The 19,252-nt window shown below is 49.4% G+C and overlaps 3 protein-coding genes across 7 annotated transcripts in view; 2 read left to right on the plus strand and 1 right to left on the minus strand.

Annotated features, from left to right (window-relative positions):
• CAPZB (capping actin protein of muscle Z-line subunit beta) overlaps positions 1 to 7,003 on the plus strand; it is a 67,285-nt gene extending 60,282 nt beyond the window's left edge. For 2 of the 4 annotated variants that reach the window (XM_027693115.1, XM_027693117.1), the window contains exons 7-10: positions 1,755 to 1,820; positions 2,978 to 3,054; positions 4,185 to 4,297; positions 6,205 to 7,003. In XM_027693115.1, coding sequence (XP_027548916.1) covers positions 1,755 to 1,820; positions 2,978 to 3,054; positions 4,185 to 4,287 — 246 coding nt within the window. In that variant the 3' untranslated portion in view covers positions 4,288 to 4,297; positions 6,205 to 7,003. The remainder of the gene's footprint in view (positions 1 to 1,754; positions 1,821 to 2,977; positions 3,055 to 4,184; positions 4,298 to 6,204) is intronic. The other 2 variants (XM_027693116.1, XM_027693118.1) reach the window with 2 other exon arrangements.
• A 2,430-nt stretch (positions 7,004 to 9,433) lies between these two features.
• PQLC2 (PQ loop repeat containing 2) lies at positions 9,434 to 15,520 on the minus strand. 2 transcript variants are annotated; one of them, XM_027693120.1, is made up of 8 exons: positions 15,429 to 15,520; positions 13,913 to 14,112; positions 13,161 to 13,290; positions 12,568 to 12,655; positions 11,434 to 11,585; positions 10,559 to 10,651; positions 10,061 to 10,246; positions 9,434 to 9,753 (listed from the first exon to the last, which is right to left on the minus strand). In XM_027693120.1, the coding sequence occupies exons 2-8, from the start codon at positions 14,080 to 14,082 to the stop codon at positions 9,655 to 9,657; spliced, it is 918 nt and encodes a 305-aa protein (XP_027548921.1). In that variant the 5' UTR covers positions 14,083 to 14,112; positions 15,429 to 15,520; the 3' UTR covers positions 9,434 to 9,654. The 2 variants fall into 2 exon arrangements, with proteins under 2 accessions (XP_027548921.1, XP_027548920.1); XM_027693119.1 differs by lacking the exon at positions 15,429 to 15,520 and adding an exon at positions 14,685 to 15,025.
• LOC113972254 (aflatoxin B1 aldehyde reductase member 2-like) lies at positions 15,037 to 19,162 on the plus strand. Its single transcript, XM_027693114.1, has 7 exons — positions 15,037 to 15,292; positions 16,124 to 16,311; positions 16,808 to 16,912; positions 17,489 to 17,585; positions 17,682 to 17,781; positions 18,036 to 18,165; positions 18,659 to 19,162. Exons 1-7 carry the CDS (start codon positions 15,052 to 15,054, stop codon positions 18,818 to 18,820), a joined length of 1,023 nt encoding a protein of 340 aa, XP_027548915.1. The 5' UTR covers positions 15,037 to 15,051; the 3' UTR covers positions 18,821 to 19,162.
• Positions 19,163 to 19,252: the final 90 nt, after the last annotated feature.

The raw sequence follows: 19,252 nt of genomic DNA on the forward strand, positions 1-19,252 counted from the left end.
GCAGATGGCTGGGAAGGGAGGCAGGGAAGCCAACAGTGGATCTCCAGTGGGAGAGCAGCGACTGAGCCGTGTCCATGGGACTTGGCTCATCCTAGTTTTTGGCTGAGCTCAGCGGGCAGATGGGGAGTGACAGTGGGAAGATGAGCTGCTTGTTAACATCAACCTACAGAGGGGAATTTCCCCTTGAAGCAAATTAACCCCTTTATTTAAGCAGCCACTGGAAGGAACCTCTAAAAATCCCAACAACTCAGCAAAACCTGACTGTGTGTAGGACAAGGCTGATCCTGCCTCTGCACTCCATTAAACAGCCTCTTGTAACATCTGGCCTTCGAGAGCACATAAAAATGTTTTCCTTCTGGCAGCAGTTTTTATGGAGATGTAATAATATACGTTTTGCAAAAAAAAAATTCTGTTTTCAGATTCTGCTTCTTGCCATGGAAGTTGGCCTTTCCAGGTGTGGAGGAGGCACATCAGGGAGCCCATGGAAGGAACTGACCCACTGCCAGCTCCTGACTGCCCCAGATTTGGGTAGTTTGCTGGTAGTTCCCAAACTCACCATAACATGTACATGTGTGTTTGTGTAGTTAAGTTTATGTTCCTCCTCCACTGCAACTGGATCCATTCTCCAGGCAGTGTCTCCATGCCATGTAAACAATCTGACTGCAGTCTACAGGCAAAATTAAACATCCTCATGCTCTTTCTCCCCCTCTTGCAGGTTATCTCTTGCCTCCGGGTTTCCAGCTCAATTACACGCTTCCCCAAGCCTGTTACAGACTTGGCTGATTAGAAGGAACCTGTAGCTGGCCCAGATTTTTAAACTCTACCCTGAGGGAGGGATAGGAACAGATGGATAAGAGAATTCATTGGGATTAGTAGAACCCTTTGAAGACTGTTCTTCCCTCTACATTTTTCTCCCAGTTCTGTTTCCGTGCCATCTCAGCACACCTTGTGTCAGTTGAGGTTTCTGGGACTGGTGTTCGTTGTTCAGCAGCTTGTGCATGTCTTAGCCACAGTTCTCACCTCAAGAACTGGAGAAGATGGTCTTTTCCTTAGCACAGGTCAGGGATGGCTTCTGGGTGGGCATCCTGTGGGGCAAAGTCAGATGAAATCAAGCAAGTGGTGCAGTTCCAGCTCCCATTTTTTGATCTTAGGGATGAAAAATTGTTCATGGACCTCTCTCCTGTTCAGGTACTGCACTAAGAGCATTGGTGTCATTATACACTTGAGTTTATCCAGCTCTGAATTTCTACTGCAAAGAGCACAATTTCTGATGCAAAGGGCAGTAAAGAAACTGCTTCTTTCCCTCCCCCCATACTTACTTTGTACTTCCTTCCTCTTAATAATCAGGTACATGTTCATGCAGCTTTTTGTCTAAAAAAAAAAAAAGAGATACAAACAGTCAAATTTCTCTTTCCACATTATTTCAGTAGTTTGAATCATCACCACCTTTGCAGGTTTTTGTGAGTTTTGTTTTCCCTCTGTAGATCTCCTGCAACCCCTCAGTAGGATGGAGTGACAATTTTGTAGGGCCTGTCTACACCAGGGTTTTATTTTCATCCATGGTTTTTGTTACACTGCATTTCTGTTACTGACACATGCCTGTGTCGAGTGCCAGGAGTGTCTCAGAACGATCCTGGGCTGTTTGCACAATAAAAGAGTTTTTGAGACTCACTTTCTCCCACCCCTCCTGGATGTTGCCACACACTCCCCTCAGGTTTCCGTGTTTTTGATGGCTCGGTGTGTTTCCTTTCCAGATGGAGAAGGATGAGACTGTGAGTGACTCCTCACCCCACATAGCCAACATCGGGCGCTTGGTAGAGGTGAGTGCTGGGAACAGCAGCTCCAACCTGCTACAGGTTCTTTGGCCCAACTTTGGCCACATTCATGAAAATTTTGTTGTTTTTTTCTTTACAAACAAATTATTTATTCCTGTTGTGACTGTGACTTGGTGTGTGATGGCTCAGTGCTCCTCCCAGCATCACTTCCAGCCATTTGGTGATACAAAGCCACCACTCTGCCCTTTGGCTCCTGCTCAGCACAGCAATAACCGTCCTGGAAAATAAGTTCCTAACCTGAGAGCTAATTAAGAAATTCCTACTCCCATGCTTGCTTTTGCAGTCACTTTTGGGAAGAATTATTTCAAGTTAGGTTGTTACACACAACTCTCCTTGAGCTGAAAGTTCAGTGTGTATCAAGTGCTCCTTAAATCCCCTGGAACTGGGTTTAGTGCTGGATTTTATGGCAGCTGCCAGTCCTCTAAGCTCAGGACAAGGGGTGAAGCTGCTCAGAAGGTGCAGCACCATTTTGCTGTTTCATTGTACTGTTCTGTATGGAGATGTTCCCAGTTTCCTTAATTTTCATTGCCACTATGGCCAGAGAGGAGGAAATTCTCAACTAAAATAGACTATAATGCATTTTTATGTGAACTGGGAAATTAAAGAAAGGCAGCTGCTTCTTTTTTGATCCCTTTTCTAAGTTTTTTGCTTGAGTGAAAGCAACCTAATGAAAAAATACTGCATAGTTCTCTTTCTCAAAACTCTCTGTCACGCAGCTTTAAAGAACAAGTCAAAAATTCAAAGCGATCCTTAAGCACAAAACTATTGACTGTTGGTTATCCCCAGTGACTGACTTGGCACTCTGAGCCCATTCAATGCCCCAGGAAATTGCAAGGGAAGGTTGGGGTGAGATGCATTTTCCTTTTGTGCAGAACAGGGATAGCTGGAGAGAAACTGCCCTCTCGTGGTCCAGAGAGAGATCCCATGGCCTGGAGTGGTTAACTGGGAGAAGAGAGTGGGAAAAAAGCCTTTGATTAGAGCAGAGAGAAAAAAGTCTTTGATTAGAGCAGAGAGAAGGGGGTCAGAGTGTGTTTGGTGAGGATCTAAATAATAGGAATACACCAGGTTGGGCCTGTGTGATGGGTGTAGTGTAAGTGCTGCACCATTCCTGAAAACTGATTGGATTTCATACCCTTTTGCAGGACATGGAAAACAAAATCAGAAGTACACTGAATGAGATTTATTTTGGAAAAACAAAGGACATCGTTAATGGGCTGAGGTAAGGAAACTCCAGCTGGGAGTGGGACCCCCTTCCCATCCCTGTGATGCCACCCCCAGCCTTGATTTGCTTTTCTTTCCCCTCCCTGAGCTTTGGAACATTATTTGTTGCGTGAAGTTCAGAGAACACTTCTACTGTAGAAATCTGAAGCAATGTTTTAATCCCTTGTTCCCCCACCAGGAGGAAAATAGCCCAGCTAACAACACTTGTATTTCAGGATTATTTTTAATTAGAGGGTTTATTCTTTGCAGTCCTGGAAGTTGTACTTGAATTCTGACTTCTCTTTCTGCTATTCTTTAAAACAGTCCCAGAATTAAGTTATGATGTGAGTGGTTTGTGGTATTTAGACTTTGGTTTAATTTCTGTCTTTTCTCTCAACACCACTGGTCAAAATACAGTGTACTGGAAGAGATTAAGGGAATAAATCCCCTGTGCCTTTCTGTAGGGAAACTGTGCTATGCTTTTCAACCCCTGCCCATCCCTGGACAGGAATTCGACATACGAATCCCAGGCTGGTAGTTCTGCTCCTAGAGGGAAGCACAAAACAGATGCCAAATCATTTCATTTTAAGTGCAGAGAGATTTTCCAGTACAGTGTGATAATACGGAATAAACAAATGGCACAAATAAGTGTTCTGATGTTCTCTCACAGCCTGGCATGTGGAAGAAGATAGAAAAATGGTGCTAATTAAATGTTTGTGCTGCACCATGGGCAGGGGGAGGTGCAGTATCTGCGAGAGCAGCTGGTCTGGGTCCTGTCCCAAACCCCAGCCTTCGTCACAGACCTGTTTCCCTTTGTGCTGTGCAGGGTTTAGCCAGGAAACATTTATTAACAGTCGAGGAAATATGTAATAGAGTCATTTTCCCTGTGAACATTGCCTTCAGCTGCTGTATTGACTCCCTGCTGTGTCTCCCATCCCTCAGTGAGTCCTGGCACTGTGGGCAGCGCTGGGATCTGCTCAGGACTTGGTAACACACGGAGCATCGGCTCCCCCAGCCTTTCCCTGCTCCTCCTGACCTGTGTGTTTACATTCCTTCCCTGGTGTTTCCAGAATCCCGGATCTGTGTGCCTGAGTTCTTCTGACTGTTCTTTTCCCTGTTTGCTCCCTGGTTTCCGACTGCTCTCTGTAGATCTATCGATGCTATTCCTGACAACCAAAAGTATAAGCAGTTGCAGAGGGAACTTTCTCAAGTGTTGACCCAGCGCCAGATCTACATCCAGCCTGATAACTAAACCAATCCAGGTACCCCTCGCTGCCTGTGAGGTGTGAGAGCAGCACTAAACCAGGACTCACCCAGCCCAGCCCTGCATGGTAACGGGACAGAACTAACCCCTAATCCCGCAGACTGAGCAGCGACGTTGGAGCCGGGTTCCACCCACGGGTTGTTTCCTAATATGGGCAACTAAACACTGGGATTTCCATTTCAAATGTCAGGTCCCCCCATTTGAAGCCTCGCGCTCGGAATTGTGGCAGGATTTACCACTTTGCACTCTGGCTTGGGAGCAGGAAAGTAGCACGTGGTGCCTGGAGTGTGGTGTTGGATTGGGCTGATTTGATCCAGAAGCCCTGGGACTCTGTCCCTTGGGCACCAGCAGTTTTTTACAGCTCTGTACACCACTTCCAGGAGGGAACTCCCTGTAATCTTAATGTCCTCCCTGCCGAATGAAGTCTTGGGAGTCTCACAGTTTGGAAAAAAACCCAACTGGTACTTCCCATGCGTTCAGAGCTCACATGCACATCCCACATCCCCTGTTTGCCTGGTGGATCTTGAATTTCCTTGGAGCTTGAAACCCAGTCCTGCTCAAGCTCACTCAAACATTTCCAGCCTCCACTTGCTTGTGCTCTGCACGGCCTCCAAAGGGGTTTGTTCCTCTGCTCTCCTTTGCTCTGGAGCTCTGAGTGTCGAGGATGCACAGCAGTGACTAACCCTGGGCCACCTTAACCTCCCACTCCACCTCTAATGAGTTACAGATGTTGTTTTAAACACATTAAGCTGACAAAGGGGAAAACTCACTATTTGTTGATAATGGCCAAGGACCACTTCTTCAGCCTGTGACAAATGCAAATATCAAATGTATATGTTTTTATTAAAGCAGCAGAAGTCTCCAGAGACAAGAGAATGGAAATACTGCTATAAAAATGGTAGGAAAATATCCACCATAAAGAGCAGTCTTGTTTACAGGAGACAGCATCCAGGGAAAATAAGGCTTTGAATCATATAATCCCAGACTGGTTTGGATTGGAAGGGCCCTTAAAGCTCATCCAGTTCCATCCCCCTGCCATGGGCAGGGACACTTTCCACTGTCCCAGGTACTGAGAACTGAAAAGGCTGTGAAATATGGTTTGGGTGAGGAAATATCTTACCAAACTGGATCTTACCACTTCTCCATGGTAGCAACTCTGGAAAAGTCTGGTCTTATCATTCTATCAATGATCACATTTAAGAGGGTCTTTTTTAAAAGTGGAAAATTCTTACTGTCCCATTGGAATCGGTGGTTCCCCTACAGCCATCTCACAGGGCACTGATCCGAGGGACTCCTGGAAGATGGAGCTTTTCCTCTGTACTTCTATCCAAAGGGAACCTCTGCAATAATCCTGTGACAGTATCTCTGTTCTTCTTCAGCTGCTTTGATCACTCATTACTTAGAGAAGGTACAAAAGAAGGCAAATTTGAGCCCAGAACCTCTGGCTGCTTTTCCCACCAGTGCAAACACCAAGGGGAGTTTTAAGGCGGCCGCTCGACCCTGGGTGAACAGTCTGCAGGGTGGGCAGGGACTCCCCCTGCCTTTCCCTTCTCCTTGGGTGGAGGCTGGATTTTCTCTGGACTTTTGGAGAGCAGGAGCACTAACCCCCTTTGCTGGTGGGATGCTGGGGTTCTTCTGTAACATAAAACATTGGAAATCTCCCTCCAGCAGCTGGAGCTGCCGGGGAAGCCTTTGGTGCCATCCTTGCTGGAGTGAGTTTTGCTTTAATGTCCTCACTCAGGTGTTCGTTGCCTTCTGCTTCCTGTGGTCCAGCAGGCAGAGCTGAGTGTTCCCTCTGGGCCTGGGCTGAGGTGCTTCTCCTCCCTCTTGCCTCCATGCCTGGACTGTCCCCAGCCCCTCCCCTCCATCCAGCGCCTCTGACATGCCTTTCCTTCTTCCTCGCAGGTCTGTGCAGACTTTTGCAGACAAATCAAAACAAGAAGCTCTTAAAAACGACCTGGTGGAGGCTTTGAAGAGAAAGCAGCAAAGTTAAAATCCTCTCCGTGCTAACCAGACATGCCATGCACTCGTTAGATTCCTTTGGTAGAGAACTCATCCCCCCTGCCCTTTTCTGTTCCGTCACGTCACGATTTGCATCCAATACTCTCCATGCAACGCCATCTTCTCCCCATGAATAAAGCTGTACAAACTTTTTCAGTCTCTGAGGCCTACTTTGCACCACATTTTACTATCAAGACCTTAGGCTATGTTTCTGTAGAAGTCCATGTATTATTTTTTTCTCCCCCACCTGTCTCCCACCCTCCCCCATTTATATGCATCACCACGGATCATTGTTTGTCTTTTCCTCCCTCACCCCCCTCCTGCCTTTTGTTACATTGGTGTAAAAAATGTAAAACAAAAATTTATTAAATACTGTGGTGTGTGAAAGAGGAAGAACTGGAAAAAAAAAAAAAGAAAAATAATCTATTCCACGTATGTTTGGGGGCTGGGCACAAGGGCTGGCTGGTGGGAGGGAGGGAAGAGAGGGTGTTCCTTGGGATTGTACGATACTGACTCACCCAGATGTGCAGGAGACGGTGATTTGGAGACCTGCTGAAAATTTCTTCTTTCTTTTCTGGTTCCAAGGCGCTTTTCTGTCAATTTTTATGGAATGCAAAAGGGGTTTTTGTTTTGATTTTTTGGTTTTTTTTGTAAAAGCTTAAATTGAATCTACATCTGATACTTGAGCCTCCATACTAAAAAATGGAAAAAAAAAAAAGAAAAAAAAAGACTAAAACAATAAAAATAAAAAAAATCCCAGGAAGAAGTGTCTGTGGTTGGTGTCCTTGTTTCTCTTGCTTTCCTTGCAGGGTTATTTGCTTTTTGTCTCATATCCAGATGAGCTGAAACGTTTGTTTTGAAGAGGGTGTAATGTCCCACTGCTCTTCAAGGGCCTGCTGCCCTTCCAGAGTGCTGGGATTGAGGCTCCAGGCACCCAGCAATGTGGAACACGTGTATTTAGAGTAGGGGGCATTAGTCCAGCTTTACTGGGTGTGTTAAATACAGGCTGGGGGGTCAGTGTATCCAGCAGGGGGGTGGCAGAGGAGCAGCATTCGATAGGTTGGGGTAGATGGTTCCACCCATCAGCGCTGACCCAAAAACTCCTGTGCTTGGTCCTTGTGTCATCTGTGAACCTCGCCCAGAGTCTCCTCTTGAACCTCTTGGTGGGCAGAGGGACCTTGCACAGCTCTGGTTTCACTGCTCCAAACCTAATCCTGGGCAAACTGGCAAAGGAAATAAATACCTGCTGGGCTCTTCCTGTCCATGGCCATTGAAATTACCCTTTGGGTGAACCTCTGCAGATGGACATTGTTGGCATTAACATTGATTAATGTGCTCTGGTTTTGGCTGACATGACCTGTTTCTCCCCCAGAATTCTTGAGCCCAGGAGGGGGAAGGCTGGTGTGTTGAGGTTTTCATTTACCTTCTCACTCTGGGATATGTTTCTGCTCTGCCTTTTCTGGTTTAATATGTGCCTCTGCAAAATCTTAACTTGCAGGAACAGGGCTGCAGTAGTGACTTGGAGGGATGAAAACCTCAGCGAGAGTCTCAGTGGCAGGAATTTGTACCCACTGCCTGAGATAGCAGCAGGTGTGGAACCTCCCTCTGCCAAACAGCTGCTCACCCTGCTCCATCCTCTGTAGCCCAAGAGTAAACCCACTTGTACTCAACTTGTGTTTTGGATCCACCTATGGGGACAAACTATATTATATATGTATAATTTTTCCTCCCTGTGTTGGAGGTTCTTTGTCCAGCTTTAAGAAAAGCCCTTGGTTAGCCAGGATGTGGCAATTTTAAATGGTGGAAATGAGGGATTTGCTCATGGTTTGGATTAGAACTGGATAGGAATTGTTTTTCTACAACTCCTAGGGAACGATAAGAGAGGAAATCCTGCTGGCTCGAGGATGAGCAGCCCCTTCACCTGAGAACCTGGAAGGGCAGAATCATGAATTGATTTGTTTCAAAGGGCTCAAAGAGACTGAAAAATACTTTTTCTTTCTGAAATGAATGGGTCACCCCAAATACTGGCCCAGCTTGTGCTTTAATTGACCTGCTGGTGTAGGTCGATGGGTACTGAGGACTTTGACTCCTGTTTCCAGGCTGAGCTGTAATCGAGGAGCTGTGGCTTGGAGTCCTCAGTGTGAGGACAAAGCAGCAAGGAGGGCAACTTCCTGGGAAAGACAAATGTCATGGGACTGGCAGACAAATCATAAATTAATGATAATAGAGTATAACACTGGGTATCAGAGGGGAAAAGGGAAGCAAAAAGAAGAGCTGATAGTGATTGCAGGAAAGGGACAGCTCTTGTTCTCACAAGGACAAGCTGTGTTAGTTTTTCCTGAAGGCCTTACAAGCTTTGTTTGGTTTTCCTCTTGCTTTCCTGGTGAGACTGAGCTGCTCATCCCCAGCTCAGCACACGGGAGGGAGCCTGGAGTGCTGGGCTGATCCATTGTGTGGCTCCACCTCCGTGCCCTTCTCCCAGGAACAAGGCTTTTCCCAAACCACCCCTGCTTCCAGTCCCTCTGTGGTCAGGGAGCCACTGCACTGGTGTGCAGGGCCCCAAGAGGGGCATAAATTCATCAGTGTTGGGGATAAACTCATCAAGTTGGGGATAAATTCATCAACAAGAGAGGGCAGGACTGAAAAGCAGAGGAAGCACAGAGGCAGCTCTTCTGCTGGGTAACAGAGAGAGCAACTTCCCCAAGGAATCTATGTAATTAAAACATGGGTGAGGCAAAAAAAATGAGAAGTCAGAGAACTGGGACTGTGAAAGTCATTAAGAAAGAGGCAGGAGCTGCCACGTAAACTGGCAAAATGAAACCAACAGAGGCACGTGGGGAAGGATGTGGTTTATAGCCATGCTAATTAAAATGGGTGTCCAAGGAATGAACACTTTGGTTGTGCTGCTCCTTCCCCACTGGATCCAGGCACTGTGCGTCTTCCAGAAGCTCAGGGGTGGAGCTGTGAGCCCAGAGTGCTGCTGTGTCTGTGGCAGGTCCATCATCCCTGTCCCCTCCCCACTCAGGCTCCTCCCATGTTTGCCAGCACCAAGGAAGCTCCAGATCTCCCTTGAGAGTCACAGCAGTGACCAGGCTCAGCTGTGGGGCATCAGAGCAGCAAAGAGTAACTGAGGTATCAAATAATTCCCTTTTATCACAATAGTATTGGTATCAAAGAGGCACAAGTTCAGTTCAAACAGCAGCACCCTCTGCCACTGTTGTAGCAGCACAAGTCACCCACTGGCTCAGGTCCTCTTCTCCCAAGAGCCACCAGGATGGACGGGCTGGTTTGCCCGGTGTTTGAGCACTTTCCTCATCTGCATCCTCCTCCTCTCGCTCCAGGCAGGTCCCTTGGTCAGCTCTCCAGGCTGTCACCCTGCTCTCCAAGAAGAGCATCCCTCTCCTCGTGAGTGCTGGCTCTTCCTTTCCGATAGGCGAGGAACTGGAAGGAGATCTGAGGAGAGGTTAAGGCTCTTCACGCACACAAGGGTGGATCTGTGTCATAAACTGGGTCTCACCACCTCCACAAAGGGTGTTTGTGCCAGCAGAGGTGGAAACAGGACAATGCAAACAAAGGGCTGAAGCATTTCAGCTGTTGCAACACCACAAATTACTCACCTGCCTTGGGGGAGCAACCCCTGAGTAGCGTCAACCCACCCTTCTCCTGCCTAACCCTGCCTGTTCCAGGGCAGGATCACTCCCTGCAAAGCCTTGCCAGTGGGATGCGATTCCAGAGGGAAGTTTTGGCAGGGGAAGGATACAACCACGTCGAGAGAAAGGACCCCCAGGCTGCCCACCAGCCAGGGCAGGTGGTGCAGGACATAGTCACCTTCACCTTGGCCTGGCTCAGGGTTCTTCAGGAGGACACTGAGGCCGTAGAGAGAGTTCCCCAACATCACCAGGGCAAAGAGGGAGTAGGAGATGCCAGTGGTGGATTTCCTCTTGTACTGGGAATAGCGAGCACAAGAAGAGCAGCTTGGGTGCAGCTCTCCTAAATAAAGTGGTATTAATCATCCTCTCCCCCAAAAAAGAGAAGAAAAAGGTGGTGACTCAATGCCAAGAGCCCTTTACTTCAAAATATTGGTAGGTTAAAGGGAAGGGAGAAAAATAAATTGGGTTTTGGACCAGAAATACAGAAAAACAGTCCCTTATGAAATCATCAGAGACACAGTCTTGGGACTTCTGAGCAAAGAGGAGAAGGAAGATCCCAGCAACCCCCTTGGTCAGGGCCCAGGGGGTGCCCAGGGCCGGGCACTCACATTGGTGTAGATCTGGGGCAGTCGGGAGCACAGGTACAGCACGGAGGACACGGAGCCAATGGTGAATCCAATGATCTCACTCCTGGTGAAAGGCTGCAAGGAAAGGGGGACCCAGGAGCAGCTCAGCATTCACACATGACCCCCAAACCCAGCCTCTGATCTCCCCAGCTCTCCCTCATCTGATAGGTCCTGTGTTACTTATAAATGATAAATATATTTCATTTTACTATAGGAAAATATGTAGTCTAGTTCAAGCTCTTATAATGGGAATTGGGTTTATTTTCATCGTTTGGAGAGGTCCTTCACTATTGCCAGTGCAAAACTCTTCTGCAAACCTTTTTTTACTGAAGCCAATTGAGTTACCTTGCTGCACTTTCTTGCTTGCTGGCTTTTCAATTATATATATATGTGCATAATTGGAAAAAAAAATAAAAGGGGAAAAGTCTCTCAACTTTTCTGAAAACAGTCATTCTTTATGGCTGTGGTTTAATGTGAATGAACGTGGTTTAAATATCACATTTTTTAGAGAATGTCCATCCTATGCAGCTCCCTGAAATAATGTCTATTCACAAACAGAGATGTGGTAAATGTTGCTGAATCTTGAGCAGGCCTTGAAATGTCTGAAATCCTGCAGCAGACTATCCCTGAATTTTGGAGCAATCTTTTAAGGCCTCTTTCCAGTGTCACCTTCCAAGACTGTAACACCCTGGAGAACAATTTACTCCTGAAACAGGAACAGAGAAGCCCCCAACCCCAAAATATGTGGTGGGGTACAAGGTATTTTTTGGGACTACTGGGTGGGATCACACCATCCAGCAGGACATGCCCACCCAGATCTTCTGTATCCCATCACCCAGATTTAGGAATTGGCTCACCTTTGATCCGGGATCATCCATGTGAACTGACAGCAGAGACCTCCCTCGAAAGGTCCCTGGACCCTCTGTCGAGGTGCCGCTGCCCAGGAGGGAGAGGGTTGACACTGTTCCCATGGAGAGGAACACAAAGGCTGCATTGATTGGGGCAGTGACTGCAGGGAATCAAGGAGATCCTGGTTAAGGAGAATCCCATCAAGCCCCAACAGCCTCGGGGGTGCCAGGACCCCCTCCAAGCTGTCCCTTATCTCCGCAGCACTGAGGGACAGGGACATGGCTGTGGGTGATTTATCTCCAGTGATGTGGCCAATTCGTACATTATCAGGCAGGAAACTGCTCCTATCTCGGTTTCTTTGGGTTTAGGCTCTTAAAAATCATCCCCTCTAGAAGATTTCACTGTCTTAACTCACAACAGCCACACTCAAATCCCTGCCAGAGCAAGCCCTGCTTCGGTTTATTTATTATTATTAATTTATTATTATTCAGTAATTATATTTAGTAAACAGGCTCTCCAGCATAACAAAACTATGTAGTTAATAGGCCAAATATCAATTGGTTTAATAAGTTTATGTATCTTTAACTTATTAAAGTCATCCTGGTCCCAAGGTGCCTGTTTGGAGTTCACAAAGCTGCAATGCTGAAAAATGGATTTGCTCTGTTTTCTCTGGCTGTTTGAACCTTTCAAGAACTGATAAGGTTCCCTTTTCACTCCAGTCGAACAGGGAGGAACTTCCCCACCATGTCAGTGCTGGAGTTCTGACCCCAAAACAATCAGAAAACTTCCCCCTTTCCCTTGGAGCCCTGACCTGCATCAGGAGTTCAGTGGTTTCCAGCTCCGAGGTGGAGTCACCACCTACCTGTGGGTAAAGAATTTATTTCTATGCCCAGTGCGACTCACAGGGGAATTATTTTCAGCCTGGACACCATGGGGAGATTTGCAGGGTCTGCAGAAGCCCCAGGCACAGCCTGTAACTATTTGTTGGCTTTAGCTTTCCTGGGGGCTCAAATTATCCAAGGAAAAAACTCCAGCAAGCATCTAATGGCTGTATCTGCAAAGCATCTCTGCCCCTGGAATCTCCCTGGGGATTCCCTCCCCTCCACAGACAAGTACAAGCCCCCCCCCGTGCCCCAACTCACATCTTGCACCCCTGTTCTTCACCCTGTAGTAGCAGTAGAGCGAAAGCATCACCAGGTCGGCCAGCACGTAGTAAACAGCCGTGTAAACCTGCGGGGAGGGGACACGGGGACACCTGCAGGGAGGGCCAGGGGGTGCTGGGATGGGACAACAGCCCTGGGAGAGAGGGGAGCACCCCTGAGGGGAAAAGAGGGAACAATCCCAGGGGGTGAAGAAGGGAACATCCCTGCGAGAGAAGAGAGTAACCCCAGAGGGGAAGGAGGGAGTAACCCCATGGGAGAAGAAGGAAACAACCCCAGGCAGGGAGAAGGGAGCAGTTCTGGAGGGAAGCAGGGAGCATCCTTGAGGGGAAAAGAGGGAGTAACCCTGAGGAAAGGGAAGGGAGTAACCCCAGGGGGAAGAAGGGAGCAACCCCAGGGAGGAAAGAGAGAACATCCCTGATGGGAGAAGGGAACAACCCCAGGAGGGGAGAAGGGAGCATCCTGGGTTGTTTGGGTCTCTGGTTCCCAGGACTGGATTAAGCAGCTCCCAGCCCATCCCTCCTCCATTGAGTTTGGGGTGTCTGGGAGCTGGCCCAGCCCCAGGGGTTTGGTACCTGCAGGGGCAGCTGATCAGCCAGGAAGGAGCCAATGAGGTTTAGGAGGTCTCCTCCCAGCCATCCCAGCAGGAAATATATGGAGAGAGCCCGGTCCATGATGCCTGTTTTGCAGGCTTGGTAAAACTGCCTGCAGAGAATTGGGTAGAGACACAAACATTGCCCCTGACTGGTTCAGCACTACCTGGGAACCATCCCCAGGGCTCCCTGTGGATCCCAAAGCACTTGGGGGGAGGAAAAGCAGGGACTGCCCCTAGCACAGCCATGTGCTCCCCTGCAAACTGGTCCCAGTCAGAACTCCGGAGACCCACTGGTGCTTGTTGGGCTCAAGCTCTGTGTCTCATGCTGGGGCAGGAGGGAGTGAGGAGAAGCCCCAGCTGCAGGATCCTCCCCTCTGGTTACGAAATAATCGAGCTGGAGCGTGACTCCCCACATCCCCCTCTGCCACACTTGTCTCAGCACTTCCAAGAAGCTCAGTGTTCCTGGAAACATTCCAGGCACATGTATGACCTGCCCCGAGCACAGTGCAGTTGGCTTATGTGGGATATTCCAGCTGCCAAGCTCAGCAACAACAATATAGCAACCACCAAGGCTTTGGGACTGTGCTGCCTACTCCTCTCCCCCCGCTCCTAAACTCTGCAAGCCCTGATTGCTTTTGATGGGTAGATTTAATAATTCAGGCACCTGGTGCTTGAAGGTTGACTTTTGCTGCCCATGGAAAGGGCTGGGCTGGGATTTGGGATGATACTCACGGGAAGGAGGCGGCTGCGAAGCAGAAGATGGAGACCAGCCCCAGGATAATGCTGGAGATGTCCCGGCTGTCCTGGGCACACTCGTGGAACACGTCCAGGATCCAGCGGGAGCCGTTGGGACACTCGGAGAGATTCCCAAACGGGACACCCCTCCAGCGCCGCACAGCCATGGCCCAGGAATGTCAGTGTCCAGCAGGGAACTGGGGGGAAAAATTAATTATGCTGGAGAAAAATAGATCTAGATGAGGCACATGATTGGGGCTCCTCTGGATGCAGCTGGAAACCGGCTCGTGTTGGGAAAAAGAATCATTACTGGATAATACACCTTTATTGGCCTTAATTTTGTATCAGGGATGAGAGAAGCGGGAAGGTTGTTGGCCTGGCAGGGTTTGGCCTCAAAGGAGAAAGAGAAGAAATAAAAGAAGAAGAAATAAAATGGAAAAAAAAAGGAAAAGAAAAAAAGAAGAAAAAGAAAAGGAAATAAGAAAATAGAAGAAAAGAAAGAGAAAAAAAGGAGAAAAAAATGAAGAAAAAAGGAAGAAAAAGGAAAAGGAAAAGAAGAAAAAGGGGAAAAAAGAAAAGAAAGAAGAAAAAAGATGTAAAAAAAGGAGAAAAATAAGAAAAAAGAAACAAAAGAAAAAAAAGATGAAGGAAAAAAGAGAGGGAAAGAGGAGAAAGAAGAAGAGGGGGAAAAAAGAAGAAGGCAAAAAAAGAAATACAAGAGAAGGAGCCGAAGTCCAGCCCGACGTGTCCCCGCAGCACCGGCACTCACCTCCCACCGACGCCGTTCGCCACTTGACTTTATTTTTCCTCGGAAACGCGGTCTCTTTGGAAGCTGGGAGGTCTGTCTGTGCCCCCCGCTCCCCCTCAGGGACCCGCCGAGTTCTCTCGGCCGTTCCTGCCCGGCACCGGCGGCTCTACCAGGAAGTTGCCGGAATCTTTGCCGCCAAGAACCGCAGCTTTTCCGTGAAATCCGCAACGTGTTTTTTTCACAAACGTGCTGCTTTTCCACAGACGCGTTTGTTCCCGAGCCTGGTTTCTGACAAACCCGGGGTTTTTTTTGCCCAAGTTCGCTGTTTTTCGGCCAAACCGGCAGGGCCGGCCGCGCTCGGGGTGGGTCCGTGTCCCGCGCACGCGCAATGGCGGCGCGGGCGGCCCGGGCGATGGCGGCCATGGCGGCCATGGCGGCGGGGGGAGCGCGGCCCGCGGTGGTGCTGGGCACGATGGAGATGGGCCGGCGGGCAGGGCCCGAGGCGAGCGCGGAACTGCTCCGCGCCTTTCTGCGCCGCCGCTACCGCCTCCTTGACACCGCCTTCATGTACGCGGGCGGAGAGTCCGAGCGCATCCTGGGTGCACTGCTGGCCGGAGGCACCGAGCCCGGTACGGCGCGGGGGATGGGGGCTGCCCTGAGGGGAAGGGGCTTCCTCGGGGCACGTTACCTGAGGACAGCGGTCTTTCCTGAGGAGAAGGGTTTTCCGTGCCAGGCTTACACCGTCTTTGAGGAGAAGGGACTTACCTCGGGACTCGTGCCCTGAGGAGGGGGGTCTTCCCTGTCAGGCTGACACGGTCCCTGAGGAGGAAGGACTGCCCTGGGCCTCTTCCCTAAGGAGGAGCGTCTTCCCTAAGGAGGAGCGTCTTCCCTGAGGCGAATGGACTCCCTAAGCAAAAGGAACTTGCCTCGGGACTTATTCCCTGAGGAAAGGATTCCTCCTGCCAGGCTGACGCTGTCCCTGAGGAAGATTTCCCCTGGGCCAATTCCCTGAGGAGAAGGGACTCCCTGAGGGAAGGGACTTCCCCGGGGCCCATTGCCTGAGGAGAAGGGTCTCCTCTGCCAGGCTGACTCTGTCTCTGAGGACAAGGACCTTCCTCAGAGTCCATTCCTTGAGGAGAGGGGTCTTCCCTGCTAGGCTGACTCCCTCCTTGAGGAAAAGGGACTTCTCCCAGGCCCATTCCCTTAGGATAAGGGTTTTCCCTGCCAGGCTGATGCCAGGCCTGAGGGGAGGCCTTAGTGCTGACCCCCAGACCTTGAGAAGCCCTTCCCTCTCCAGGGCAGACCCCCAGTCATCTGGGGAAGAGTTTCCTTGCCAGGCTGACGTGGTTCCCGAGGAGAGGGACCTTCCCTGAAACACCTCAAACGCTTGGTTATGCCCCTTATCCCTGTTTTCCTCCCGAAGGTTGACATTCCTTGCTCATTCCTTCTTTCTCTGCCAGTGGAAGTGGCCACCAAGGCGAACCCCTGGGATGGGAAGACGCTGAAGCCGGAGAGTGTGCGCTCCCAGCTGGACACATCCCTGGAGAGGCTGAAGAGGACAAGTGTGGAGCTCTTCTACCTCCACGCTCCTGACCACGGGACTCCCGTGGAGGAGACGCTGCGCGCCTGCAATGAGCTGCACAAAGAAGTAAAGTGGAGACTCCAAGCCTGGACAATCCTTGATTCCCTCCTTCCCACCACTTTTTTTTAAACCAGGGCTGCTTGTTGTGCCCACTGCAGCACTAGGTTTGTGCAACACTTGGAAGAGGAGACAGAGCCCAGGACAGAGCAGAGCAGCTGCCGCTCTGTTGGGTGCTCACTTTGTTCCCAAAAGCTCTGAACATCTGAACTTTGCTTCCAGCCATGTTAACTGACTGGATTAGGATTAGTGCTGGTAATGGGTGAAGAATTCCTGAATTGCATTAATCTGACTATGCCATTTAAATTAGAGAGTGTGAATTCCAAATGAGCAGAAAATGAGAAATATTTTTGTCAGGTCTTTATAGTCTCTTGGGAAAGGTGGAGAGCAGTGAGCACTCTGGACTAAAATTTGGTGACTCCTTTTCACTGTATGCATCTTGCACTGTCTGGGTCCAAATGAACTTTTAAACACTAGAACTGAATTCTCTTTTATTCCTCTGCAGGGAAAGTTTAAAGAACTTGGTCTGTCAAACTATGCAGCATGGGAGGTGGCAGAAATCTGCACCATCTGCAAGTACAACAACTGGGTGATGCCAACTGTGTACCAGGTGAGGGGTGGTATTGCTGTGGGGAAATACCTGGGATTTGGGGTTCCCAAATCTCGGACCAACCTCTAGTGTGCCAGATATAAACAGAGAAGGAATCTGCTGCAGTTAGTCTGGGAAGTCAGAATCACTGAGGTTGGAAAAGACCCTCAAGGTCATCGAGTCCACCCTGTGCCTGATCCCTACCTTGTCCCCTAGCCCAGAGCACTGAGTGCCACATCCAGTCCTTCCTTGGACACCTCCAGGGATGAGGGCTCCACCACCTTCCTGAGCAGCCCTTTCCAGTGCCTGACCACTCTTTCCGTGTCCTTTCCGGACACACATGATCGGGAAGCTGAGCAAGGTCACTGCTCAGGAACACCTGAGTGTGTGTTCGTTGCTGGAGTCAGTAACTCCCCTACTGTGAAACTTAAATTTTTGCATTATTTGCAATCCTTCAGTGAGTGTGTTCCTAAGCAAATCATCACCTTGTGTGACCTGAAGGCTCTCTTCTGGTTAAGTCTTGTCAGGGAAGGGTGGGAAGAGGCTGGTGCTCTGCCCTGAGCTGGTGTTTGAAGCTGTGTCTCCCCCTTGGTGCAGGGTATGTACAACGCGACCACGCGTCAGGTGGAGGCTGAGCTCTTCCCCTGCCTGAGGCACTTTGGGCTGCGGTTCTACGCCTACAACCCCCTGGCAGGTACAGAGGGGGACAAGGCCAGACGTTGGGACAAAACCCTGTAAAAAGGGGGCTGCCTATTTAGCCCAGCCCTAAACCTGCTGCTGCCCTTTGCAGGAGGGCTCCTGACCGGCAAGTACAAGTACGAGGACAAAGACACGCGCCAGCCTACTGGGAGATTTTTTGGGAATGACTGGGCTCAAGCCTACAGGGACAGGTATGTTTTGAGATGACAGACAAGGAATGGCTGCATTAAAAACACACCAATCATCAGCTGAGAGGAAGCAGAATTGGCCAAAGCTTGTGCAGGGATTGCATCAGCACGCGTGGTTGGGGCCATGGCATGTGATTGAGCTTTGCAGGGTGGTTTTTATGCTCAGCTTCCCTACAGATTGCAGGGGAGATTGCAGAAGTCCTCAGAGGCTATAAGGAGTTTTACGAAGCTTCTAAAGGTGATTTCTTTTCATGCAGGTACTGGAAAAAACACAATTTTGAGGGAATTGCCCTAGTAGAAAAGGCTCTGAAAGAGGCTTATGGCTCCAACCCACCCAGCCTGGCCTCGGCTGCACTGCGCTGGCTCTACAACCACTCCAAACTGCAGGTGAGAGCTCAACCTGGCCATAACCAACAGTCTGGGCAGTGCTGCCAGGGCTGTGCACACAGACAGGGACAGTTCAGCGTAGTTATCCTTTAATCTGCACATCCCATGGGGTTGCGGTGTTCCAAAGTGAATATCGCTGTGTGGACTCTGCCAGACTGCTCGAGCAAGTCAGCTCTGTGTCCCCCGTATCCTCTGTGCTTAGGATTGGAAGTAGAAGATTTTAAGTGCTAATTAGTGGGGTCTTGGCTTCCCACCCACTCAGCTTCCGTGCAAGCAGAGCACTTGCTCTTCCTTGGACTAGGAAACTAATGGTTATATTCCCCATCTCCCCCATATGTTCCTGTAGCCCATCATTAAGTAGGATTTGGCAGCTTTTGAGGACTTGGAGATGTCCTGGCTTTCTGTCCAGAACTTTGTGGTGTCAGTTGTCTAGACCCTTGAGAGGTGAACCAGGTTTCTTTTGGGATCAGCAGCACCTCATATCTCTTCCCAGGGTTCTCTTGGAGATGCAGTGATCATCGGGATGTCCAACATGGAGCAGCTAGAGCAGAACCTTAACTACAGCGAGGAGGGTCCCCTGCTCCCAGCCGTGGTGGAGGCGTTTGATGCAGCCTGGAACATGAGTGCTCACGACTGCCCCAACTACTTCCGTTAGGGATTGGAGCAGGGACGGAATGCTGGCAGCGTGGGGGTGGAGAACAGAGCACAGGGTTCTGGAAGCACTGGAGAGGTACTGCCCACCCTGCCCTTTGAGCCATGAGGAAATGGGTTGAGATTTCTCCTGAATTAATGAAGCTTCGTAGGATCCACAACTGTTGTTGTGCTGGGCTGTGCCTTAGTCATTCCTCCCTCCCAGCCCTCCAGGTCCCCAGAGCACCGTAATCAAAGCTGCAGTTAATCAGGAAAGTGAACACATTAATGGGGTGAAAGCCCCAGTTCTGCTTTAATGTGAAATCTTAAATAATTACGTACAAGAATAAAACCTGTTTCTAACACAGCTCCCATCTCTGACCTGTACCTGTAACCTGGCTGGCAGCACTTGGGGACTTGGAATCATAGAATCCCAGATTGGTTTGGGTTGGAAGGG

This window comes from Neopelma chrysocephalum, unplaced genomic scaffold (genome assembly GCF_003984885.1).
Source record: "Neopelma chrysocephalum unplaced genomic scaffold, ASM398488v2 Primary Assembly neopelma1_90, whole genome shotgun sequence".
Taxonomy (NCBI): Eukaryota; Metazoa; Chordata; class Aves; order Passeriformes; family Pipridae; genus Neopelma; species Neopelma chrysocephalum.

Coding starts and splice junctions, on each gene's coding strand:
- PQLC2 (XM_027693120.1), bottom strand. CDS start 14,082: ATGGCTGTGCGGCGCTGGAGGGGTGTCCCGTTTGGGAATCTCTCCGAG. Junction 12,656..13,160: donor CTGATCAGCTGCCCCTGCAG/GTACCAAACCCC, acceptor CCCTCCCCGCAG/GTTTACACGGCTGTTTACTA. Junction 9,754..10,060: donor TCCTTTCTCTCGACGTGGTT/GTATCCTTCCCC, acceptor ACCTCTCCTCAG/ATCTCCTTCCAGTTCCTCGC.
- LOC113972254 (XM_027693114.1), top strand. CDS start 15,052: ATGGCGGCGCGGGCGGCCCGGGCGATGGCGGCCATGGCGGCCATGGCG. Junction 16,913..17,488: donor TGATGCCAACTGTGTACCAG/GTGAGGGGTGGT, acceptor CCCTTGGTGCAG/GGTATGTACAACGCGACCAC. Junction 18,166..18,658: donor ACAACCACTCCAAACTGCAG/GTGAGAGCTCAA, acceptor ATCTCTTCCCAG/GGTTCTCTTGGAGATGCAGT.